Source organism: Helianthus annuus, chromosome 11 (genome assembly GCF_002127325.2).
Source record: "Helianthus annuus cultivar XRQ/B chromosome 11, HanXRQr2.0-SUNRISE, whole genome shotgun sequence".
Taxonomy (NCBI): Eukaryota; Viridiplantae; Streptophyta; class Magnoliopsida; order Asterales; family Asteraceae; genus Helianthus; species Helianthus annuus.
The window spans coordinates 68,327,396-68,352,323 of NC_035443.2; the positions used below are offsets into that span (position 1 = coordinate 68,327,396).

Genomic DNA, 24,928 nt, shown 5'->3' on the forward strand with positions numbered 1-24,928 from the left:
ACCGGGATTTGTGGGCTTCGTTCATGATAATCTTTCGCAAATCGGTCCGCTTAGGGATCCAAATTCAGTCCAGATAATAGAATATCCCATCGGGTTTGCTTACTAACTGAGCTCCATCGTGATAGATTCTCTCTCTCTTCAATATACGCTCGTTAAAGCAAGCATGTTGGGCTTCTCGGATGAGGGTTTCGAGGTTATGCTGGGCTTGGATGTTTCGGGTACTGAGCACGTAACTCTTTCTGCTGAGAGCGTCAGCAACCACATTCGCCTTGCCTGGGTGGTAACGAATCTCACAGTCGTAATCATTGAGAAGTTCTACCCATCGACGTTGACGCATATTAAGCTCTCTCTGATTAAAGATGTGTTGTAAACTCCTGTGATCAGTGTAGATTGTACACTTTGTGCCCTACAGGTAGTGTCGCCAAATCTTCAATGCAAAGACAACCGCGCCTAGCTCGAGGTCATGGGTTGTATTGTTCTTCTCGTGGATCTTGAGCTGACGAGATGCGTAGGCTATAACCTTGTCTCGCTGCATGAGAACACAGCCGAGACCAAGGTTAGAAGCATCACAGTAGACAATGAAGTTGTCGCTTCCGTCGGGCAGTGTAAGAATCGGTGCGTTGCACATCATATGTTTGAGGGTTTGAAAAGCAGTCTCTTGTGCGTTTCCCCACACAAAAGGCTTGTCCTTATGGGTAAGAGCGGTAAGCGGCACAGCGATCTTGGAGAATCCTTCGATGAATCGTCGATAATAGCCCGCTAGTCCGAGGAAAGAACGAACTTCTGACGGGCTCTTAGGCGTAATCCAGCTTTTGACAACTTCAATCTTCGCAGGATCAACATGAATACCTCGACTATTCACTATGTGACCCAGAAATTGAACCTCCTCCAACCAGAATTCGCACTTGGAGAACTTGGCATAGAGTTGGTTTCCCTGAAGTAACTCGAGAACCAAACGTAGATGTTGTGCGTGTTCGGCTTTTGATTTGGAATAGATCAAGACATCGTCGATGAACACGATGACGAAACGGTCAAGATAGGGCTTACACACGCGATTCATCAGATCCATGAAAACCGCGGGTGCGTTGGTTAAACCAAAGGGCATAACAACAAATTCATAATGGCCATAACGGGTTTGAAAAGCAGTTTTAGGAATGTCTTCCTCCTGAATCCATAGCTGATGATATCCTGAACGTAGATCGATCTTAGAGAAGCATGCTGCACCTTGGAGCTGGTCAAACAAATCGTCAATTCGGGGCAAAGGGTATCGGTTCTTAATGGTTAGCTTATTCAATTCCCGATAGTCGATGCACATCCGGAACGACCCGTCCTTCTTTTTGACGAAAAGGACTGGCGCGCCCCAAGGAGAGGTGCTTGGACGAATAAAGCCTTTTTCGAGTAATTCCTGGAGTTGATTCGAGAGTTCCCGCATTTCGGATGGTGCGAGTCGATAAGGGGCTTTGGCAACGGGGTTAGCTCCAGGAATGAGGTCGATGCGAAAGTCGATATCACGACTTGGTGGTAGTCCGGGAAGATCATCAGGGAACACCTGAGGAAATTCACGAACCACTGGAACATCTTTGACTTCAACTTTCTTTTTCTTTCCCTTCTCCGCTACTACGATGTTGGCCAAGAAGGCTCGGTATTCCTTGCAGAGATACTTGCTGGCTTGAATACATGACATAAGCTTGAGACCTTTCGACGTTGTTTCACCGTAAACACATAGAAAATCACCATTCGCGAGCAAGAATCAAATCATCTTTTCAAAGCACACAACTTTAGCATGGTTTTCACGAAGAAAGTCCATGCCTATTATGACATCAAAACTTCCGAGTTGCATCGGAATAAGGTCGATCGGAAAGATGTGATTGTTGAGCTCGAGGGTACAATCACGGAGTACTGAGTTAACGGCAATAGTTCTTCCTGTAGCAACTTCGACTTCGAATGACGAGGATAGATAAGAGCGCTTACGACTAAGGAGCTTCTCGAATTCAAATGACACAAAGCAGTTATCGGCTCCAGTATCAAACAAACATGATGCATAAATACCATTCACAAGGAACGTACCATTGACCACGTTGTTATCCGCCTGAGCCTGACGGGCGTTGAGGTTGAAAGTTCGGGCATGGGCTGCTTGCTGCTGCTGCTGAGGCTGCTGTTGTTGCTGTTGCTGCTGGGGCTCTTGCTTGACTACCCTATTCGGGCATCTATTGGCAAAGTGGTTAGGGTCACCACATGCGAAGCAGACTCTAGCATTGACTGCTGGTGCTGGAGCTGCTGGTTGGCCTTGAGGAGCAGGAAGTAGAGCTTGGTTGACAGTAGCTTGAGCTGGGGCTTGGCGAGGGCCATAACGGCAGTTCACAGTGAAATGACCGTAGAGGTTGCAGTGAGCGCAAAAACGACAAGCTAGACCCACCGGGTGATGATACGAACATGTTGGGCAGAGTGGGTGAGGGCCTGTGTATGCACGCTTTGCTGGCAGTGCATTGATCACTAGAGCTGAACGCTGGTGCTGCTGCTGTTGAGCTGGTACAGATTGTAGGGGAGCAGTAGTGGTCGCGGCAGCACAGCTCTTGTTGCTGGAGCTGTTGTTGTTATTCTTCTTCTTCCTTCTTGAAGACTTGGAGGACTGAGTAGATGAGTCGGTGGGCGTTGCAGTAGCTTGATGCAGGGACTTGGTTTACTTATCCCAGAAACCTGACTTAACTTGCTTATCGTTGATCTCAGCGGCGAGTAGGTAGGTTTCCTCGATTGTTGCTGGCTTGGCGGCGTGAACGAAGTCGGCTACACAGTCGGGTAGAGCTCGGATGTACTTCTTGATGGCCTGATCTGAGGTCTTGACTTGGTCAGGGCAGATAATGCTAAGCTGCTTGAAGCGAGCAGTGAGAGCAGCGTTGTCTCCATCCTTCTGCTTGATTTCCCAGAACTCGTCCTCCAGCTTTTGGCGTTCATGAGGAGGGCAGAATTCTTCGATCATGATAGCTTTCAACTCCTTCCATGATAGCCCGTAAGCTGCATCATTTCCGCGCTTGTTTCGTTCGGCCGTCCACCAGTCCAGAGCACGGGACTGGAAGACGCCTGTAGCATTGAGAGTACGGAGATGCTTAGGACATCCGCTCTGGCGCAGAGTGACTTCGACCGGGTCGAACCAGTGAAACATGGTTGTCGGACCATCTTCGCCAGTAAACTCTTTCGGTCCGCATGCTTTGAACTGCTTGAAGCTGAAAGCAGCCTTTCTTGAATCCTTGGAGATCTCAGTTCGGGATTCTTCTGACGACTTGCTAGCGTTTTCATACACCTCACTCACAGCTTTCGCCACGGTTTTGGAGATGATAGCAGCGAGACGTCGGTCTCTCTTTTCTTGGCGGGTCAGACATTGACGGGATCCAGACGACGACATGGTCAGCAACAGACATCGTCACAGAACTCAACACAACGTAATTGAATCTCTCCTCACACGTCTACCACTATCTAAAGCTTAGAATCACGTCGAGACACATAAGCACATAAACACATATGCACAAAACCACAGATGCACGTAAGCACAGAAGCACATAAGCACAAAATCACATAAGCACGAAAACACGTAATCATTTAACCATAGAAGCGGTCAGAAAACAGAAACCTATCCTTCAAAGTTCGAGTACCGTTCGAATATTGTATCGAATAACCTAACTTGGTCGTGTAGCACAGTATAGTATGATATCGTCTAGCTTCGCGATAGCTGAGTGTCGTTTAGGGATAGAATAATAGTGCGAGTCGCGTGGGTCGATTGAAATTTGGTAGCAGAATCGAATAACATCCCGAAATAAAACAGAGAAGCAATTATAAACACAAAGCAGAAAAGGCACACATAAACACATAAAAATCAACAAGAGTACCAGACGACTTTGTTAAATTTGAAACATATAAAATCGAGAGATAGATTGTCTGCGGCTACTAGACATCGACTACCCAAGACAATTCGACTATTCGCAGTAGGCTTGTCGTCACTTTCGACTCTAGAGGTCGTGTTTCTGCCTCGATTCTCGGGCATTCCACACGCGTTCCCTAGGTCATACTTGTGAGTTCAGGTCGTTGGAGTCCGTCGATGCCTTGGTGAGATAAGTAAATACAGAACAAACTGCCAAGGTCAGGGTTTCACCCCTTGGCTTAGCAATTTCTTCCTTGTTTTTAATGAAAATAGAGGAAATTATGCATCAAAATGTGGATTTCACTCCTGATTTGGTATAATCCCCCTTGTTTGTTGGTAAAAGTAATGAGATGAGCATGAATAACGAAATAAAATCGGCATAAGTCAGGCAGTTCGGTCAGGAGTTTGCGGCTTTCACACCTATTCCCAACTAAACCTACCGACTTTTATTTGAAAATTCGAGTGCAGTGATAGGGAAGGATCGCAGAATTCAGCACATAAACTGGGTCTGATGGTTCCTAACTATAGTCTAGGTCTCTAAGACAGCGACCCGGAGTAGGTCGTGTCTGCCTAATTCCCTATAGTTATGGCTCTGATACCAATCTGTCACACCCCAACCGATGGCGGAATCATCGGGGCGCGGCACTGAGCGAAACAGATTGTTCAAAGAAGTTCCATAACAACTATTATTACCAAATAGTTTTAAATATCACGTCCCATACCGTGACCCATAATATAAATCTAGTTATTACAGACATAGATATTCTTTAAACAAAACATGTTTCGACAACTCAGATTTAAACATATAATTATAAATTGTCTTGGTTTCTAGACTCTTCCTAGCCTCGATTTCATCACCATACGTCTAAGCATCCTAGCAACTTAAGCACCTGTCATATACGTTAAAATAAAGTCAATACATAAAATGTAAATGTGAGCATACAAGTTTGATAATAGCATAAAGAGTTTCGAATAGTTTACGCATAACCAGCACGTACACAGAGAGAGCAATGATGCATGTAAATTATCGACATGGACCTATCAATACCAGTGACTGCGGGTTGACTGTCCGAGACAGTTCGCAATACATGATCACCACCGTAAATCATGCAAGTAGATTGTCCTTAACAACCCCCGTGTGAACGGGTGCTGAGTCCAAACTATAGTACTACGTTGCTAAGGCAGGTAGACAGCTTTCCACGTGTAAACATAATAACAAGCATACATTTAATCACGTAATACATGCGGTCGGTTAGCGTTCAAATAGTTTGTATAGTGTGTTCGTTTGTGATTTTGGTAGGTAACGTATGTAACACCCAAAAGTGCTAAAGCAAAAAGGGTTCAAGTATACTCACAGTGATTGATTGTGGATTGAAGGGAGCGCTGAGAGTAAGATTAGCCTGAATAGTTCGATAGCATAACGATAAGTAATGCGGAAAAGTAAACAAGTATGGATGGATCAAATGGGCTGGTCGTTCGAACGGCAGGTTCGATCGAACGGCCTGTTCGATCGGCTGGTATATCCGATTGGACAGTCTTGTTCGATCGGCCGGTTGGCTTGATCGGCTGGACCATTCGAGTGGATTGTTTCTTCCTCTGGTGTGTTTGTGTTAGAGGATTTGAACTTTGGAAGTTTTTGTTGCAGTATTTGAGAACACTGAAGTGTTCCTACCTTTTCGAGTCGTTCGATCGAACGGTTCGTTCGATCGGCTAGCTCACTCGATCGGCTAGGAGCTTCATGTTAGTCCCCAACTGAATGTCACTCGATCGGACAGTCTGTTCGATCGGCTGACATTCTCTACTACGAACAAGTTGTGAAAACGATTAAGTGTTGAAGCATAGTATCTCATGATCCGAACAATAATGTTTACCCATCCAGTGATCCATTCGATTGAACATTACTTCGTCAATACTATTCTTCAAAAGTTTGGGAGTGTGGGGCCATGTGCTAGCCGATCGGCTGGCCCGGTCGATCGGCTGGCATATCCGATCGGCTGGGCTGTTCGACAGCCTAGCCGTTCGGCCAGCATTTCTGACCTGGTCGGCCTCTCGTCTAACACTTGGTTGTTTGTTTATTTGTTATTCTTTCAAGGTATCTTGACAACGTGTTGAACTATGATAACCTTCGTTCCCACCTGTTCCCTTGGCTCGAACAGGAATCACCCAGGTCCGGCCGGTTTGGAATGTCGGTTTAGAGTTTAACCGATATCGGTGAACCTTGTTCATAGAATCCGAATCTTGAACCTTCTAAACCATTTGAATGATTGGTTAGCCGGTTCAAGCTCCGTCTCTACCGGTTTGAAAGCATTGAGTGTAAAAGAGTTGAAAGAAAGTTGGAAATCCTTCTTACAATCCTTTACATTATGAAAATGTTTAGATCCATGATGGATCTTAGCTTGTTTATGTGGAAATCGGTTAGATCTAAGCTAATCATAGTGGAATGAGGCCAAAACATGATGTTCTTCAAGAACACCATGATGACATCACCCAACAACACTTAGATCTTGGTGATTTCACGGTTAGAATCCAAGTTTTGAAAGATAGAAAGGTGTAGATTCAAGTAATGATCAAGAACGTGCAAGAATTAGAGTGAAAACTTACCGGGATTGAGATAAATCTGAGGAAAGGTGAAGAAGATAGCTGGTTCGGTCAGAGCTTTCCAAAAATGGAAAGTATGACAATGACAGCCCTATTTATAGGCTTCCAAAGAGGGGAAAGTGACAGCCGATCGGCTGGGAGATCCGATCGAGTGGGCTGCTCGATCGGCTGGCAAGGTGCTAGCCGATCGGCTGGCCTGTTCGATCAGGATGCTTCCTGTTCGATCCGCCACGCACTTCGGGTATTTTTGCGACGATTTTCGACGTTTCGATTTCGAGGAATGTTGGTACGGATACGATAGGGTTCCTAGTCAAATTACTTTTAATCCCAACCACTATATCTAACATACAATCTTCCATAAGTTACGTTTCGATGTCGGTTTCGATTGAGTTTGATCGCCTTTCGAGTTTTCGATTCGATTTTCGATTGGTTTGCTTGAATACCACACCAAACATAAGGTAAGCACGCACAAGTAACACATAAGGCACACACACGTATAATAATAACACAATTCGCGTAATTCGAGTCTCGAGTTCGATTGATTGTTAGATCGGTTTGATTACTGATTAGGTTAACTTTATCGCATTGTTACTTCCTATCATTCACAGTCGTAGATCGGTTCGCATTAAAACACGTTCGATTACTTCGATTCTTGCTGTTTACAACACTTACTCCACATAATACAACTAAATCACAAGATCGACTATCTACAGTCAGAGAAAGTCAAAGTTGACTTGGACTTTGACTTTGACTTTGACATTCGAAAACACGGGGTGTTACAGTGGGGGCGATGTAGAGTGGCGGTGGAGGACCTGGAGGTGGCGGTGGAAGAAGGTGGTGTTGGTGGAAGGAGGTGGTGGAAGTGGTAGAGAGAGAGGGAGAGAGAGGTAGATGTTGTAGAGAGAGAAGGTTTTGTTTAGAGAGAGTTGAGTTAATATATATTATTTTTATTTTTTTCTTTTAAGATATTTTTTTAAATAATAGGGTAAAATGTCAAAAATGCCCTCATGTGCCTTGCACATAATAAGATTTAACAAAAAAAATTAACTGGGTTTGTTATAAAGGACATAATGTGCAGGATTTTGAAACGTTAAGGACAAAATTCATCAATTTTAAAGGTAAAGGACAGCGCCTGAAATTTGGGACAAACATAAAGGACAAAACTTGTATTTTACTCTAAATTTCGATATGAACAAATTGCTATAATTATTTTCTATCAAATTTCTTGAAATTTGTAAAACAGTTAATGGCATGGATTTGTATATTAATTCCATAGATGAAATTGTTTTATTTTTCAATTGGCTCTTAGTGGACTTGTTAAGTGTCGCCATTCTTTTGGTAGACATTGAATGAATTTAACATTTATCTTTTCATTGGTTGTTACAATCTTAAATTTCTTGGTTCCATTTGAGATTGAGTTAAACTTGTTGAATGTTTTTGTTAAAGATTCTCCAGGCAAATGCTTGAAGGTTTCATATTCATATAGGACTTTTGGTTCTTTACATTTGTTCTCCACCATCAAACACACTAGCCAAACTATCTCACATTTCTTTTGTTGTTTCACATGAATCAACTTGAGAATATCTGTCATTTGGCATGGCCATGATCAATAAAGATTTGGCCTTTTTCATCTTTTTTACTTTTATGAACATTTTCCTCACTTCAATGTCTTATTTTTATTTTGTTTAGTTGAGGCTGTGATTTTAGGAGTGATGTCTAAAGCAAGAATCTTTATATTTATTGTTGGAACATAAGGACCATTTAAAACAGATTCATAATATTGATGATCACGACTGCTAAGAAAGTTTATCATCCTTATTTTCTAATAAGGATATCCATCTCTTATAAAGGGTGGTGGCTTAACCATCAATCCTACTATGTTGACTATTTTATGGTTGTAAGCTTGTTATTTGTACTCAAAAAACAATATAAAGCGGTGTTAAAGCTACATAATTGAACAAAATCAAGACTTAAATCACAACAAAGCAAAAATATCATAAACAAAGTAATATGAGATCTTGTTTATGCCAATCCGAGAATACTTGTGGTTGGCCGGGATCAATGAATAATCATATACAAGAAACATATAGCTAAAACAAATAAATAGGGACCTAGAAATGATCTATGCTAACAATATAACTTGCATAACTCTAATCAAAGAAACCACTTCAAAGGTAACCAAGAAAATAAATAAAACGAGATGTCAAGCCATGCAGTTGTGTTAGTTCCAGATTCATATAAGGATGATTTATGCAATAAATGATTTCAATAAAACAGTAATTTGAAAAAGTTTTAAGTGGAAATAAAATCAACCTTAAACAATTGTGGTGTACAATTTTATGTGTTTTATTCAGGGTAAATAACATTTTACGTCCTTTAAGTTTCAACAAAATTTCAGTCGCTATCCTTTAACTAAAGAACTTACAACGGATGTCCTTCATGTTTTAATTTCTTTACAGTAGATGTTCTTTATGTTTTAATTTCTTTACAACATATCTCTTTTATTTTTGTAATCTTTTTTTGGGAGAAATGACACCGCCTGTAAAGAAATTAAAACGTAAAGGACATTCGCTGTAATTTCGTTAGTTAAAGGACAACGCCTGAAATTTTGTTGAAACATAAAGGATGTAAAATGCAATTCACCCTTTTATTCATTAGTAAAAGATTACATATGTGAAATGTTTCAATCATATCTATACTATATAATGAAAGAAAACACTTTAGGGACACTTGTCATCATATTAGGCAATCTCTAATAGATAATTATTAATTTAGTTTAATCTCTTATAATTAATTATAAATAACCCTCCTACTAAATATTATTTAATTTAATATATTATATTATAGATAATCCTCCTACTAAATATTATTAGTTTTAATCCTCCTACTAAATATGTAAATTTTTATTAAGAAAAGATCTACTTGAAATCGAATCATATTAAAATATTGGTACTTCAAAGTACATAATATTGTAGTTTGATGCACCTAATTATGCACCACCAAACACATTTTTAATAGAACAATAATACAAAGATTTTGAGTTCAAATGTTGTATAGATTTGTATTTGTAATGGTTAGGTATTTAATCACTTGAAACCTTAGGCTTGATAGTTTCGATATGAGAAAATTAAAATCTATTATAATAAAAGAAACCAATAAGGGGACACATGTCATTTATTAGAGCCCTCTATTTTTTAATTTTCTTATCTCTCCTACTTAATTATAGATAACTAGGTTATAACCCCATGTATTACACGGGTTGAATAAATGAATTTTATATACCAAATAATAAAACATTATCTTTTTAAAAGCCTCCTTTATTGCACGGGTTGAAGAAATGTAATTTTATATATTAAATAATAAAATAAGTTATATCTATAAGAACCATATGTATTGTACGGGTTGAATAAATGTAATATTATATACCAAATAATAAAAAAAAATTATATCTTTGAAACCATTGTATTACACGGGTTGAATAAATGTAACATTGTTTACCAAATAATAAAAAAGTTATATTTTTAAAAACCCTGGTGTATTACATGGGTTGAATAAATATGATTTTATATATCAAATAATAAAAAATATATATTTAAAAAAACTAACGGATTTTTTTATATTTAAAGTAGGATAAGATTGAATATTAATTTTTATTTATTTAGTTAATATAAGATTGAAAAATCATATGATTGAATAGGTGGGAGGTTGTATTATGATAAATCGGTTAACTGTACCGAATGATAAAGATAATAGTGATTGTTGAACAAACTAATTAATCGAATTTGACAGAAACATTTGTGATGCTAGGCGGATTTTTTTTAATGATAAAGATAATTATTAATTTAGTTTAATCTCTTATAATTAATTATAAATAACCCTCCTACTAAATATTATTTAATTTAATATATTATATTATAGATAATCCTCCTACTAAATATTATTAGTTTTAATCCTCCTACTAAATATGTAAATTTTTATTAAGAAAATATCTACTTGAAATCGAATCATATTAAAATATTGGTACTTCAAAGTACATAATATTGTAGTTTGATGCACCTAATTATGCACCACCACCTTAGGCTTATCATTTTCACAAACCAAAACGCATTTTTAATAGAACAATAATACAAAGATTTTGAGTTCAAATGTTGTATAGATTTGTATTTGTAATGGTTAGGTATTTAATCACTTGAAACCTTAGGCTTGACAGTTTCAATATGAGAAAATTAAAATCTATTATAATAAAAGAAACCAATAAGGGGACACATATCATTTATTGGAGCCCTCTATTTTTTAGTTATCTTATCTCTCCTACTTAATTATAGATAACTATGTTATAACCCCGTGTATTACACAAGTTGAATAAATGAATTTTATATACCAAATAATAAAACATTATCTTTTTAAAAGCCTCCTTTATTGCACGGGTTGAAGAAATGTAATTTTATATATTAAATAATAAAATAAGTTATATCTATAAGAACCATATGTATTGTACGGGTTGAATAAATGTAATATTATATACCAAATAATAAAAAATTATATCTTTGAAACCATTGTATTACACGTGTTGAATAAATGTAACATTGTTTACCAAATAATAAAAAAAGTTATATTTTTAAAAACCCTGGTGTATTACATGGGTTGAATAAATATGATTTTATATATCAAATAATAAGAAATATATATTTAAAAAAACTAATGGATTTTTTTATATTTAAAGTAGGATAAGATTGAATATTAATTTTTATTTATTTAGTTAATATAAGATTGAAAAATCATATGATTGAATAGGTGTGAGGTTGTATTATGATAAATCGGTTAACTGTACTGAATGATAAAGATAATAGTGATTGTTGAACAAACTAATTAATCGAATTTGACAGAAACATTTGTGATGCTAGGCGGATTTTTTTTTTAATTATTTGAAAGTTAACATCAACTTTGGAATTCATATGAATTCTTATTAGATTTGATTAAATATTATTGATAATAAAAATTTATATTAGATTAGATTTTAGATTTGATTAAATATTATTAATAATAAGAATTTGTATTAATTTAGATTAAATATTATTATTTTTAGTATTATTAATAATTCTAATCAATTAAATTAGAGAATGACAAGTGTCCCAAAACAGGTTTCTTTTACTATATAGTATAAATTAATATTATTTAAAAGATAACTAAAAATTTAAATTGAATATAATATTAATTAAAAGATAACTATAAAATTAAATTTAATATAAATTTAAACAATTCGTATAAGAGATAATATAATATTTTGAAATATTTATTAGATTTTAAAATCTATATCTATATCTATACTATATAATAAAAGAAAACAATAAGGGGACACATGTTATTCATTGGAGCCTCTATTTTTTCATTTTCTTATCTCTCCTACTTAATTATAGATAATTAATATTAATTAAAAGATAATTATACAATTAAATTTAATCTAAATTTAAACAATTCGTATAGGATATAATATAAATATATAATATTTTGAAATATTTATTAGATTTTAAAATTATTTATCCCGAAATTAACAAAAGACGTACAATAAATATAAATTAATATAATGTAAATGATTTATAAGAACCATCACCGCAATCACCCCATCCATCATATATCGAGTATATCCGTTAGTTTTTTTAAAGATATAATTTTTTATTAGATTAATTCAACGCGTGTAATAAACGAGGTTTTTTAAAGATATAATATTTTTATTATGTATTATACAAAATTATATACAAGGTTTTTTAAAGATATAATATTTTTATTATTTACTATACAAAATTACATTTATGCAACTTGTATAATACACCGGGTTTTTAAAAATATAAGTTTTTTTATTATGTGGTATATAAAATTAGATTTATTCAATCCGTATAATACATAGGGTTTATAAAGATATAACAAGATATAACTTTTTATTGATTGGTATATAAAATTACATGTTCTTAACCCATACAATACATGAGTTTCTTAAAAATGTAATTTTTTTCATTTTAATATATAAAATTAAATTTACTCAACCCGTACAATATACGGAGTTCTTAAGGATATAACTTTTTTATTATTTAATATATAAAATTACATTTATTCAGCCCATGTAATAAACGAGATTTTTAAAAGTATTTTTTTTTATTATTTGGTGTATAAAACTACATTTATTCAACCCGTGTAATAAACGAGGTTTTAAAAGATATATTTTTTTATTATTTGGTATATAAAAATACATTTATTCAACCCGTGTATTACACGGGGTTCTAACCTAGTATATATATATATATATGTATGTATTGCAATTTTTATGTATTCAACCCATGTAATACAAATAGTATTTTAGTGTTACTAATTAACATATGTCAGTTTTGTGATAAATTAAAGTTACTTGTGTGAATTGTCATATAACAATCAATTATATGATGTTTTTTTACAAATTATATAATTATAAATATGTAGTTATGTATATTTTTTACAAATTATATCAATTTTATTGTAATATCATGTATACACGAGTCTATAACCTAATATAAATAATAAAGTAAAATGTCATTTCGTCCCTTAGGTTTGGTCACTTTTGCGACTTTCGTCCAGATGTTTGTTTTCTCGCATCTGGATCCAAAAGGTTTGAAATCTTGCAATTTTTATCTGGCTCTTTAACTCCATCTATTTTTCTCTATTAAGTCATGGGTATTTCCATTATTTTAGCTTAAAAGACAATTCCACAAAGTGAAAAAGACCGGATTGCCCTTTCAGTTAGGAAAAAAACGAAAACACTCTGACTTAAGAAAGAAAAATAGATGAAGTTAATGAGCCGGGTGAAAATGAAAGATTTCAAACCTTTTTAATTAAAATGCGAAAAAACAAAACTTTGGACTCATGACATAAAATGAAAGATTTCAAACCTTTTTAATCAAGATCCGAAAAAACAAAACTTTGGACTCATGATGTAATATTATTATTAAACTAGGTTATTACCCGTGTGTCACACGGATTGAACGGTAAAAAAAGAAAACACATATAACTTTATATTCAAAACAGTTTAAATAAAATAAATGCAAAAGTTTCCTTAACAAATGATAAATGAACAAAAAAGACTACAAATTTCCAAAAATTTCTTTGTATACAACATTTGTGGTCTTATTTGTAGCATGGCCATCTTTATCTGTTATCAGCATCTTTAAACCGGCTCTACTTTTAACCCTTGATAGTGCCACATAAAGTTGACCATGTGAGAAAACAGGATCTTTGAGATACAATCCAACCTTGGATAATGATTGTCCCTGACTTTTGTTAATAGTCATTGCAAAACAAACAGCAACCGGAAACTGTCTTCTTTTGAACTTGAAAGGAATTTTCTTATCAGATGGTGACAGACTAAGGCGAGGGATGAAAGTTCTTGTACCAATATTAGCACCAGATATAATCTCAGCTTCAATCACCCTATTACCAAGATAAAGTACTCGTAGTCTTGTACCATTACACAAACCATTCTTTTGGTCAATATTTCAAAGTAGCATTATTGGAACACCCACCTTCAAAACTAACTGATGATTAGGTACACCTGAAAGTTTAAGTCCATTCAAAACATCCGGTGAGTAGAGCTTTTCATCAAAAGTTTCGTTTACATGATCTGACTGACAAATTGAATCTGAACTTAAGTACTCCTTTTCATCGCCAGGAAACAAAGACATCAAGCGATCATTGATAGATTGAACAACCTCATTTGTAGGTGCTAAAATGGCTCTATCGTCAAAATAGTTAGGCTCATGGAATCTATCAAGAATGGAAGGATAGACAAAGTTAATTAAATCAATAATAGGATCAGAAGAATCACCAATTAAAAGATCTTCAGGTATATCAATAGTTGATTCACCATCATTTGCTTCACCAACTTTTCCTTCTCCGATGTCTAATAGCCAGTTTGAAAAAGCAGTAGTTTCCTTGATGTTTGTAGAGTCGATCCCTAAAGATAACCTCATGTTCTTTGTCAACCTTAAGACTTTGACGTTTGACCAAATATAAGAAGAACATAATGACGCATTAACAATGTCATGCCTGCTTCCATTTTGTACCACATGAAGAATCTGCCTAAAGTCTCCACCAAAAACAACGACCTTACCTCCAAACATGATGTTTGAGCTGCTATGATTGCCAGAGATCAAAATGTCATTCATTGTTCTATTTAGGGCTTCAAAGGCATGTTTGTGAGTCATTGGAGCTTCGTCCCAAATAATCAAGGAGGCTTTTTTTAGTAGCTCTGCAGCATCACTATTTGGCTTAATAAAACACATAGAGTCTTCGGTTAGATTTAAAGGAATAGAGAAACGGGAATGTGCGGTCCTGCCTCCGGTTAGTAACAAAGATGCAATTCCACTCGAAGCTACATTTAAAACAATTTCTCCTTTAGATCTGAGTACTGTTGATAATGTCTTCCACAAATAAGTTTTTCCAGTACCACCGTAACCATATACAAAAAACACACCTCCTTTATTTCGTGTAACAGATGTCATAATATTATCATAGACATGTCTTTGCTCATCTGTTAACGCACTAATGAGAGTAACAACATCGGTCTTCAGATTATCGATATCATAAGATAGCTCTTCGGTAATCAATCGATTGTTGCAATTTGAAACAAAATCAGAATCAGGAAATGGCATTGCTGGAAACTTTTTCAAAGTTGAGTTATTACGAAGTAATATTCTCTCAATTTCAAATAGTGTAAGGTTCTTGATTTGATTGTCGGTAAGTGATAACTCTACAACAGACAAATGTGGATTATAATAAAGTCAGCTCGGAAATTGCATAATAAGAATTTAAAACATAAAGAAAAATCTATATGCTCATTAGCAGGTTTCATCAAATCCTTAACAAATGTAAATGGAAATCTTATTAACTTAAGACAATTTAATAAATATTTAATAAATCCTTAACAAATGTAAACGGAAATCAATATTAGCAACAATAAGAAAAAGTTAAACTGAAAACAAATATGCCTAAGTGCACAGTCAATTTTCAAACACGCAACAATGTAAGGAAAGACCTACAAAGTGTTTACCTACAATTTAATGTTATATTTCTCATCCATAGAAAAATAAAACATATGGATAAATGTTGAGATTATGGATATCCTATGGGTCAAATTAGTGAAAACATAGATTAATCATTATACGCAAGACATAGATTGAATGCCAATTTAGTATATATATCGGGTACATTTGATTTGGGTCAACTAAGTAAAAAAAATACATTGGTCATTAAAAGGTTATTACATACTCATGAACATATGCGATTTGTAATTGCATTTATTGCAACTCATGGATTGTTTTTACAAATAGAACATGTTACAATTATATAACGTAATGTCAATGCAAATCTTGTTTTTTAATGATGTAAGTACTAAAACTGTAAAAATAAATTATAGTACCTGGACTTTTTAGTAGCATTTGTTGTTTGTAGAGAATGTCGTCAGATAGGAACTGCCATGTTTTTTGCCAAACAAATTCAGGTCTAGATAAAGTCTCATTAAGCAACATTGTCGAAAACAAAGACCGTAGAAAATACCCAGATCCTGAGTGACTTGCCTCTTGAATAGCCTCAATATATTCAGTGTCATCCTCCAAAAGACCTCGTTTGTAACATGCTTCCCTAAAAGTTTTGCATATCTGTTTATTGACTGTCAAAATCTCAACAAATGATCTTGGGCCTTTAACTTTATTCAAAAGAATCCTTAAAAAGTATGCTTCACCAAGAGCGGGTGACACAACATGAATTCTACCAATAGAGAAGCCTCTTTCCCTTCGTTCCCAACTTTTTCTTTCAAGCTTCCATACAAATTTTGTTGGAAATTCAACGTATGTTAGATGTTGTGCTTCTGGATATGTTGCATTAGCTTCCATCCACTTTAAAAACATAGTAGAAGCAATTGAAGGTTTGCTAAAAACGTCGTCTATATCTTCTTCAGCACCATAAACAACGTTTTGTTGTCCTGGAAGATGGAAAGGTAGCCTGATAACAGACGGAGTCCGATAATGAACATCATAAGAAAAGATACGCCAAGACGCTTCGCATGCAGATACATATCTACAATCGTAATATTCTTTAATCTCATCAGTATCCTCATTAAGGGGATCGTCGTTGTTGCCTTGTTTCAACAAAAGGGTAGCTCTGTCTGGACCTTTGTTTATGTATTTAAACAAATATTTGATAGAACCAGCCTGGTTGCACCATTCGACATTTATATGTGCTTGATATCGTTTAAGCAAGGTTTTGTTATATGGAACCACATTCCTATTGTCCATTCTAACATCATATTTGTAAATTTCTTTACCAGAATCTCGCCTTCTGTACATTGGAAAACCATTACTGTCAATTGAGGTATGCTCCAAAAATTTCTTAGGAAACTTTTTTGAACACTTTCCATCTATCATGCATGGAGAATTGAAATTATCAGCACCGCAAGGTCCATGCATCATGTGTTCCTTTACAAGCAAATACAATTCTGGATCTTCGATTTCATCAGGAATCTCAGCACAAATCACGGGATCGATCTTATCAACTGTAGGAACCTTGTCATCAGGGTGCATAAACAAACACACGTGAGCATGGGGAAGTCCACACTTTTGAAACTCTACAGTGTAAACAACTACAAAAAAAATAAACAACAGTCATATAGAATTGTTGTAAACAGTAAAATATCTACAAAAAGTACACAACGTAAGTTACTTACCGGCTAGAACTTTTCCAATAATGGATTTGTCCTTCAAATCTTTAACAAAAGCATCAAGTTTAATTTTAAACAATCGGCATAATATGTCTGGCCTATCCTCGGCCTTTAAGGTGGTGTCTTTAAGAAATCTCTTGACTTCAGGCCATTTGGGATTACACGTAATGGTTATAAAAAAATCTGGGTACCCAAACCACTTACATAGTGATATCGCGTCTAGATAGTTTTGCATCATGTATCTAGCTCCACCAGTAAAAGATGAGGGCAATATCACAGGTGTACCAACGTTTGAGCCGTTTAAACCTCCACCGTTTTTTACATTCTTTAGATTCTCGAACGTTTCACAACGTAGGTTTTTTTGGTGGCCACGTATGAAGAACAACCTTTCACTTTCGATCATTGTGTAAGCATCCACTAAGAACTGTTGGAATAGCCTTCTTGAATTATGAATAAGTGAAAAACATCCTTCCCTGTCTTGAATTCTGTATGAAAAAAAAACTCCCTCATTGTACACAAGTTACGCTTCTTGGGTTTCTTTTTGTCAGGAGGCAACTCTCGATGTGGGATATCAACGCGATAACCATCATCTCCAAAAGGAAAAAGCAAAGGATACTGAAGAGGAAGATAAGACGGATGCAGTTCACTAATACGTATAAGATTGCCTGTTTGTGTGTGAACAATAATATCACGTCTGTCTACACAATCGGTAATGTCTCCGACAATTAATGCTGCTACTTCAGAACATGACGGAATGTTGTATGTCCTCCCGTCTTTATCTCTTTTACCAATAAGCTGTAACTTAAGATTCACATGAGGGTCTTCCTGAAAACAATTTTTAGCCATCCTGTAAATCTTGACAAAAGGATTTTCTAAATCCAGCATGTCTTTAATTTGTTGTATAAGCTCCACATCAATGGCTTCATCAACTTGAGATTTATTTGAAGTAACACTGTATAATAATAGAAGAACTATAAGTTATGATTGTTGAATGATTAAAATAAGGTCGTGAAATAAACTAATAAATAAATAAAAATGAGTTTGTCAGCATACCCGAAAACATTCTGTCTGTTTGATATTTCATTATCAGTATCATAGATGTAAAGTTGAGAGAACTTTGGCTTAGAACCATCTTGAGGAAGCAAACTTCCCATTAAATGACAATTTTGACCACTTATTCTAAAAATGTTTGGGCCCCTTCCTTTATTAATTGATTTATCAATCTTGCCACCCATCGAGGTAAAGGAGAACATTGAATTAAGACGTCGACTGTTCTTTAAGAAGTAATTGCTTTTCTTATCACCACCAACAAATAGCTGTAAATAACTTGTAGGAGGTTGTTTGTACGGAGGAAGCTCAACTTTTCCATAACCGCAACAAAGAGAAAAACATTTTTCATCTTTTTGACCTCTAATAGCTTCAGCTTTCCATAATTTAGCTTTACATATTTGACATACATTATCCTGATCAAGATGATCCAAGTAATCTAGAAAACATAACGGTTAACGATTGACTTAATATTTATATATGTTTGTATAATGATGTATGAAATTTATAAACGCATACTTTTAAATACATACCTTTAGAGATTCCTTTAATTACTTCTTCATCCTCTGAGTTCAATTCATCTGTAGGAAATTGAGGAATATCCAAACCAACGGGATTGAACTTCCGCTTAGTGGAGTGCCGGTTGGTCAATAAAGAGTCATTATTGACGGTAGAAATAGAGATGCTTTCAATCAGATTGGAAGTAAACGATGGTGGTGTCGCGATGTTGTTATCAAAAGTAGCATAGACTGAAAATTTGTAAAATCAGTAACTTTGTTTTAATTTAATAATATTTGTAAATAATATAAAATGTACCGTTAGTGATGCTTGATAATGGAGTTGATTGATTTGTATTAAGCCTCTTATTTTGAATAGTTTTTTGTTGCAATCTAAGAGACGTCCGCTGAAAACTATTCTCTTCATGAGTAGCATTTTTTAATGGTAAATTAGTGTATGTTGATACCTTCTCTTTACCCTTTGTAACACCTGCAACCAAGTATCAAATACACAAATATGAAGATGCTATGCATTGAGCATGTGCAGACAATAGCAACCTTTACACACTTTTGTTTATTTTTTGTAATTATATGTATGCAATATATATGATACTAATTGTCAAAATTTAGGTTGATATATATTATTAACATGTTTTGCAAAATTCCGTATGTTATATTTATTAATATTTTTTCTGAATTTCGTAGAGTTATCATTGCTATTTACTAATAATGAAACGTAAGTAAAAGATAATACCATTAGTTATGTCTGATAATGGGCTTGAACGAATTATATTTGACGTGTTGTTAGCAAGTCGTTTTTTTTTTTTGACAATCCACAGAAATATGTGGGCCTACATGCTCGTTCTGGTCGACAAAAAATGTAAATTGACTGGAAGATGATAACTTGCGTTTACCCTTTCCAACATCTGCAAGACAATTAGTTATATAATAAGATGCAAGTATATTAATGTAAGTTAGGTTAAATCAATTAATATTATTTGACAATATTAATAAACGTGTTTTGTAGTAATAAAAAAATAGGTACCAATGGAATTCGTAGACGTTGCATTAAATTTCCTGGAATCTAAATGTTGCTTTCTCAAGTTTCTGTTATGCTTAGCTTGAATAGTAAACATGTTTGAATCTGAGAAAATAAAAAGATAGTAACTCGTGATTATTGAATTACAACAGTCATTGATAACAAATACGAAAGTTATGACTTTAATATGCAATGAAAAAAAGAAGTAAAAAACTAAAGTATAAGATTACCGTGTAAAACTTGCGAAACATTAGAAGTAGTCAACTTTGATGCATGTGAAATTTTCTTGTTCTCTAAACATCGTTTTCGATGTTGTCGGTTTTGTCTAGCAGTCACGGCACGAATTCGTTTATAGGAATCTGGGGAACAAAGCAAATATATTGTTTATATGTTCATTGTTTATACGGTTATTATAAAATGTAGGTAAATAAGTGGTTATGTGTGAACAAAACTTAGAAAAAATATAGGATACAAGTATATAGAATATAACCATGTATTGGATAAGTTGATAGAACGTTGATAATCATGTATAAATTTGATAAAAAGGTTGGTCTTTATGGTGAATATATGGAAAATGCTAGATGTTAATTGAATGTGAAATGTTCTTTTAAAAATTGTACTGAAAAGTATTAGATTTTGAGTCGATTATATAACTTATAGTTGTGTGGTTGTTAGAAATGAGTTTTGTAGATGACAAATATCTTTACTATAATTTGTAATATTGACACATTTTTGAAACACAGTTGTTTACTAATAAATGTAAGTAATAAAGATAGTAAGAAACATATTGCATCCATAGACATAACATGTAACACACCAAACGCAATACAAGATTGCTAGTCATTGAAATAACAATAACGATCATAAGTTGTTCAACATTTCAAAAACCAACAGTTAAAATGCCACAAATCCCAAAACCTAAAATAAGTCTTCTGGAAAAAAACACATAAACAAAACAACCACACAACCACACTTGATATAATTATTTTTCCAGCTTGGGAATGAGAAAATCAAACTTGCCATCTTGAACTTGAATAGGCTGGATCGTTGGGCTAGCTTTTGTAGCAGATGCACAATCATTATCTTCAACATCGTACACCTCTTTCAGATTTCGTTTGAGTTCAAGACGAGCATCTTTCTTAGTTTCATTGCTTTCAGAACTAACCGGGCGTTTTCCTATGCTCTTGTCAGCAGCATCATTAGGGGTTTGGTTATCTCCGGTGTACGATACGGTCCCCTGGAATCATAAATTTAGTTTCTCAATAAATACGCCAATTACAACACAAATAAAACCTTTTTCCATCTTATGTAAGGATATCTATAAAAAATTTAAAAGCACATGAAAGACATCAATCTCATGCTAGTATACAAAAATGAAGGCTTTTTCTATACAAGTTCTTTATACTGTTTTTCAAATATCGCCCATCCAAAAGAAACCGAGCATCATATCTCAACTATATATATCCACAAAGTAAAGACTAACATTTGAAAATAGGATGCTAAAAGTTTACTTTTGCAATTATTTGTTAAGATTTGTGCTCTAATATGTTCCATAACAGAATTCAATTACTACAAGTATTATCACCAAAATTACATTTCAATTTGATAGGTCTGTAAAATATAGAATTACCTTAAAAGCTGGTGTATCTTCTGAAATGAGGTTGTTAGAAACGCAGTTAAAAGGTGTGTCGGCACCCTATTAAGTTGTTAAAAAAATTTAGACTTTATATATAAATAATACTAAAAATAACATCTTCGCCCCATTAACAACTTCAACATCATGTGTGGGTTGGAACGAGGTGGTTTAAAAATGGTTTTGTTAAGGCACAGTCAAAGACAATATCTTTAACCACTTTAAACATGCCAAAAAGTGAACTCACAAAAGTTAGGGTTTAATGATCTAAACTGGAAAAATAAGCATAAGTAATGGTCTGTGACATTTTAGTAATAAAATCTTACAAAATTTTCGTTTCTAATGTAATCGATTGACTTCAAAAGTTAACGTGAGCTCTTTTCCTAAATCACTGAGGTATTCTGGATACAGAAAGCTAAATGCTAAAAAAGCTTAGCGCTTCATATAAAGTGAATTGTATTACAGGTGGCAAAATATGTAAATTTTGGTATTTGTCAGGTTGGGTTGATCCGAACACTACCTGTCCAAGAATTTAGTTTTATCATAAATAATCAGTGTGTAAAATGTGATTAAACTAATTATAAAATTTCAATAATGGTAACTTTATGAATAAAATGATTTAGGATTTATGAATTACAACTACAGTTTGGCTGAATTTTGTTCCATTTTACTTTAAGCAACTTATTAATTTTACCAGATTGACCACTCATAGGTCAACCGGTCAGAGTCACCACTTGTAAGTTATAGGGTTTAGCACTCACGGTATTTTTTAACTGGGCTCCAGCTCCAAAGCTTGATTTTCCAGCAGGAATACGAAGAACCCTAAGATCACCAATCGGATCTGATAACGGATTCGTTGGCATTTCTTCAGCGGATTCACGAAGAATAGCATTAAACATTGCAACGTCTAGTCTATCCACCAGCTGCTCCATAACCTATAACAAAAATTATAAACGAAAATTTAGTATTATGATAGATCTATATCATTCAAATAGGGCTGCAAATGAACCGAACGTTCAGCGATTTTGTGAACCGTTCGACAGGAAGTTTGTTTGATAAATAAACGAACACGAACAAAAAGTTTGGTTTGTTTAGTTAACTGAACGAACACGAACAGAGATCGCATCTATTCGTTTATGTTCGTGAACGTTCGGTAATATGTACATTTATGTTCGATAATTCATTAGGATTTTTACTTTCTATATTTTTATTTAAATACTTTGAATTTTCACTAATAAAATGCATTTAATAATTGTTAGTGTATAGTATATTACATACCTTTTAATATATGTTTGTTTATCGTTCATTGAATGCTTGTTTGTCTTCGTTTTATTAAAAAATGTAGAGTAGTGTTGTAATAATATTGATTTTGTGATTAAAATTAATGCATTTATTAATTTAAAACAATTTAAGTGACAATAAACCGTTAGTGGGTAGAACAACCCGTTTTGACCCAAACCTACCCGAAGTCTATTTTGATGCATACAACCTTCTATATCGTTTTTATTTAAGGACTCTATTATTATACAATAATATTGCATTTGTCACCATAGTTAAGTCATTAATTATTTGTAAACAATCTAAAAAAAGTGTTTGCACATCAGCCACTCGTTTGACCCAAACCTACCTGTTACCCGACCTACTGTTTTATCTCGAATGGTTCAAATGGGTCAAATAAATATATATACCTAAAAGGGGAGAGGGTCAAATGGGTTGAAACTTTAAAACAAAATGGTTTTTTTATCATAATTAATCCAGTAATTATTTATAAAAATCACCCAAGTATGTATCAGTTTTCATTAATACGAAGTCAAACCCATTTCTGCCACATTTAGTGTAAAGTGTCTGGAGCAAATCATTTAATGATTATATGTCGAGAGAGAGAGAGAGAGAGAACTGACCATCCTAGAAAGCATGGATTTCACAGTTCTCAGGCCATAGACACGTTGAGATGATGGCTTCTGGAGTTTGGAATAAAATTATCCGATTTCCGGTAACGATAAGCAACCCCTGCTTGCTTTGATGAGGTTAGCATTAGGCTCTGCGTAAGCTTGGTTATGCCAAAATATGAGCTGCCCTAAACAGTAGTTCTTGTCATATGTGTTGCGGTATTCAGGCAATCCGGGTCCCATTTTCTCTGCAGACTTGGCCCAGGCTAGCGGACTGATGTAACAGGTGGGGATACTACAACATCATACTCGTACAACATGATTTACAAACAAAATGAGAACATGAAGTCAACAAAAAGAAGCCAAACTACAAAAAAGAATCGGACTTACCTAAAAGTTAGATTAAAAGTTAAAAGTTCAGCAAGTATTTCATGTTCTCGTGAAGCACCTGCTTTAATAACAGCAGCCAAAACCTGCACCATTCAAATCAAATTCACCTAAAAGTTAGATTAAAAGTTAAAAGTTCATAAATATATGAAGTGATTACAAAATTCAAAAATAACAGCAATCGTACCAGCATTAGTAGCTTGTTTGTTCCATCAGAAATAGCTGCGAGACCATCATAATGTTCCAGGTCAAAATCATTCAGAGCCGATGTAAGATATTCCCCTGCTGGGGTTGACTTTATCTTGTCTTGACCTTGTTTGACTAACGCAAGAGTTCCGCCAGCCTTCTTTTTCAGCTGAGAAAGGTACAACATCCATTGCACCTTCTTTATTATTGTTGTCAAGTCCAAAAACCAGATAAAGCAAAATAGTATTTAGAATCTAACTATAGAAAGAAAACATATAAAACTGAATTATGGCCATTGTATGATCCGCCAAACTATGAGAATCTAGCAGGGCAAGCGCACAAGACGTTTAAGGTTTCTGAACGTCTAAAATCTAAATGTTTGAATCAGAATAAAACGCATACCACTAATAAATATGTGCATACGACCCCTCTTATCTTGAATTTTGAAAGCAAATGAACTGCCAGAAGAAAAATCAAACCATAATCGTTATCAAGGCACTCTATTCCATTAGGGTATCATCACAGTTGTAACTGAAAAACAAAAAGCAGAATCAAAATCAAACAAACAAATAGCCATACGAGTAATGAAGTGAGTTGAATTTTTTGTTGAAAAACCCTAATTTCTTTTAACCACAACCATACAAATAGGAAAAAATCGAAAACCTAGAAATTGGCAATGAAAACATACTGTATTACGGATCAAATCGCTGGTATCTTCCGGCGATGGTGAGGGTTAGGGTTAGAGAACGCTGAATCACATCTGCGAGGAGATAGGGTTTGTGAGAGCGATGGTTGGTAGAGAGAGAGAGTGGTATGATGCAAGGGTTATATTACGGATCAAATCGCTGGTATCTTCCGACGATGGTGAGGGTTAGGGTTAGAGAACGCTGAATCACATCTGCGAGGAGATAGGGTTTGTGAGAGCGATGGTTGGTAGAGAGAGAGACAGTAGTATGATGCAAGGCAGAATAAAAATTTCAAATTAATTTGGGCAGTGGATC

General features: G+C 34.7%; 3 protein-coding genes across 12 annotated transcripts; all 3 read right to left on the reverse strand.

Moving 5' to 3' along the window:
- Positions 1 to 13,484: 13,484 nt before the first annotated feature.
- On the reverse strand, positions 13,485 to 17,672 carry LOC110888419. Its single transcript, XM_035979404.1, has 3 exons — positions 17,256 to 17,672; positions 15,954 to 17,171; positions 13,485 to 15,284 (listed from the first exon to the last, which is right to left on the reverse strand). Exons 1-3 carry the CDS (start codon positions 17,650 to 17,652, stop codon positions 14,032 to 14,034), a joined length of 2,868 nt encoding a protein of 955 aa, XP_035835297.1. The 5' UTR covers positions 17,653 to 17,672; the 3' UTR covers positions 13,485 to 14,031.
- On the reverse strand, positions 17,639 to 20,192 carry LOC110888420. Its single transcript, XM_035979406.1, has 7 exons — positions 20,063 to 20,192; positions 19,839 to 19,937; positions 19,548 to 19,719; positions 19,113 to 19,283; positions 18,830 to 19,045; positions 18,303 to 18,735; positions 17,639 to 18,201 (listed from the first exon to the last, which is right to left on the reverse strand). The coding sequence occupies exons 6-7, from the start codon at positions 18,500 to 18,502 to the stop codon at positions 17,667 to 17,669; spliced, it is 735 nt and encodes a 244-aa protein (XP_035835299.1). The 5' UTR covers positions 18,503 to 18,735; positions 18,830 to 19,045; positions 19,113 to 19,283; positions 19,548 to 19,719; positions 19,839 to 19,937; positions 20,063 to 20,192; the 3' UTR covers positions 17,639 to 17,666.
- A 449-nt stretch (positions 20,193 to 20,641) lies between these two features.
- Positions 20,642 to 24,918, reverse strand: LOC110890522. Of its 10 annotated transcripts, XM_022138144.2 has the most exons (8): positions 24,616 to 24,918; positions 24,330 to 24,458; positions 23,929 to 24,126; positions 23,745 to 23,827; positions 23,367 to 23,649; positions 22,227 to 22,400; positions 21,463 to 21,528; positions 20,642 to 21,069 (listed from the first exon to the last, which is right to left on the reverse strand). In XM_022138144.2, exons 5-8 carry the CDS (start codon positions 23,379 to 23,381, stop codon positions 20,815 to 20,817), a joined length of 510 nt encoding a protein of 169 aa, XP_021993836.1. In that variant the 5' UTR covers positions 23,382 to 23,649; positions 23,745 to 23,827; positions 23,929 to 24,126; positions 24,330 to 24,458; positions 24,616 to 24,918; the 3' UTR covers positions 20,642 to 20,814. The 10 variants fall into 10 exon arrangements, with proteins under 10 accessions (XP_021993836.1, XP_021993838.1, XP_021993837.1 ...); XM_022138146.2 differs by having other exon boundaries at positions 23,367 to 23,827; positions 23,929 to 24,096; positions 24,330 to 24,385; XM_022138145.2 differs by having other exon boundaries at positions 23,367 to 23,827; positions 24,330 to 24,385.
- Between the last annotated feature and the right edge of the window lie 10 nt (positions 24,919 to 24,928).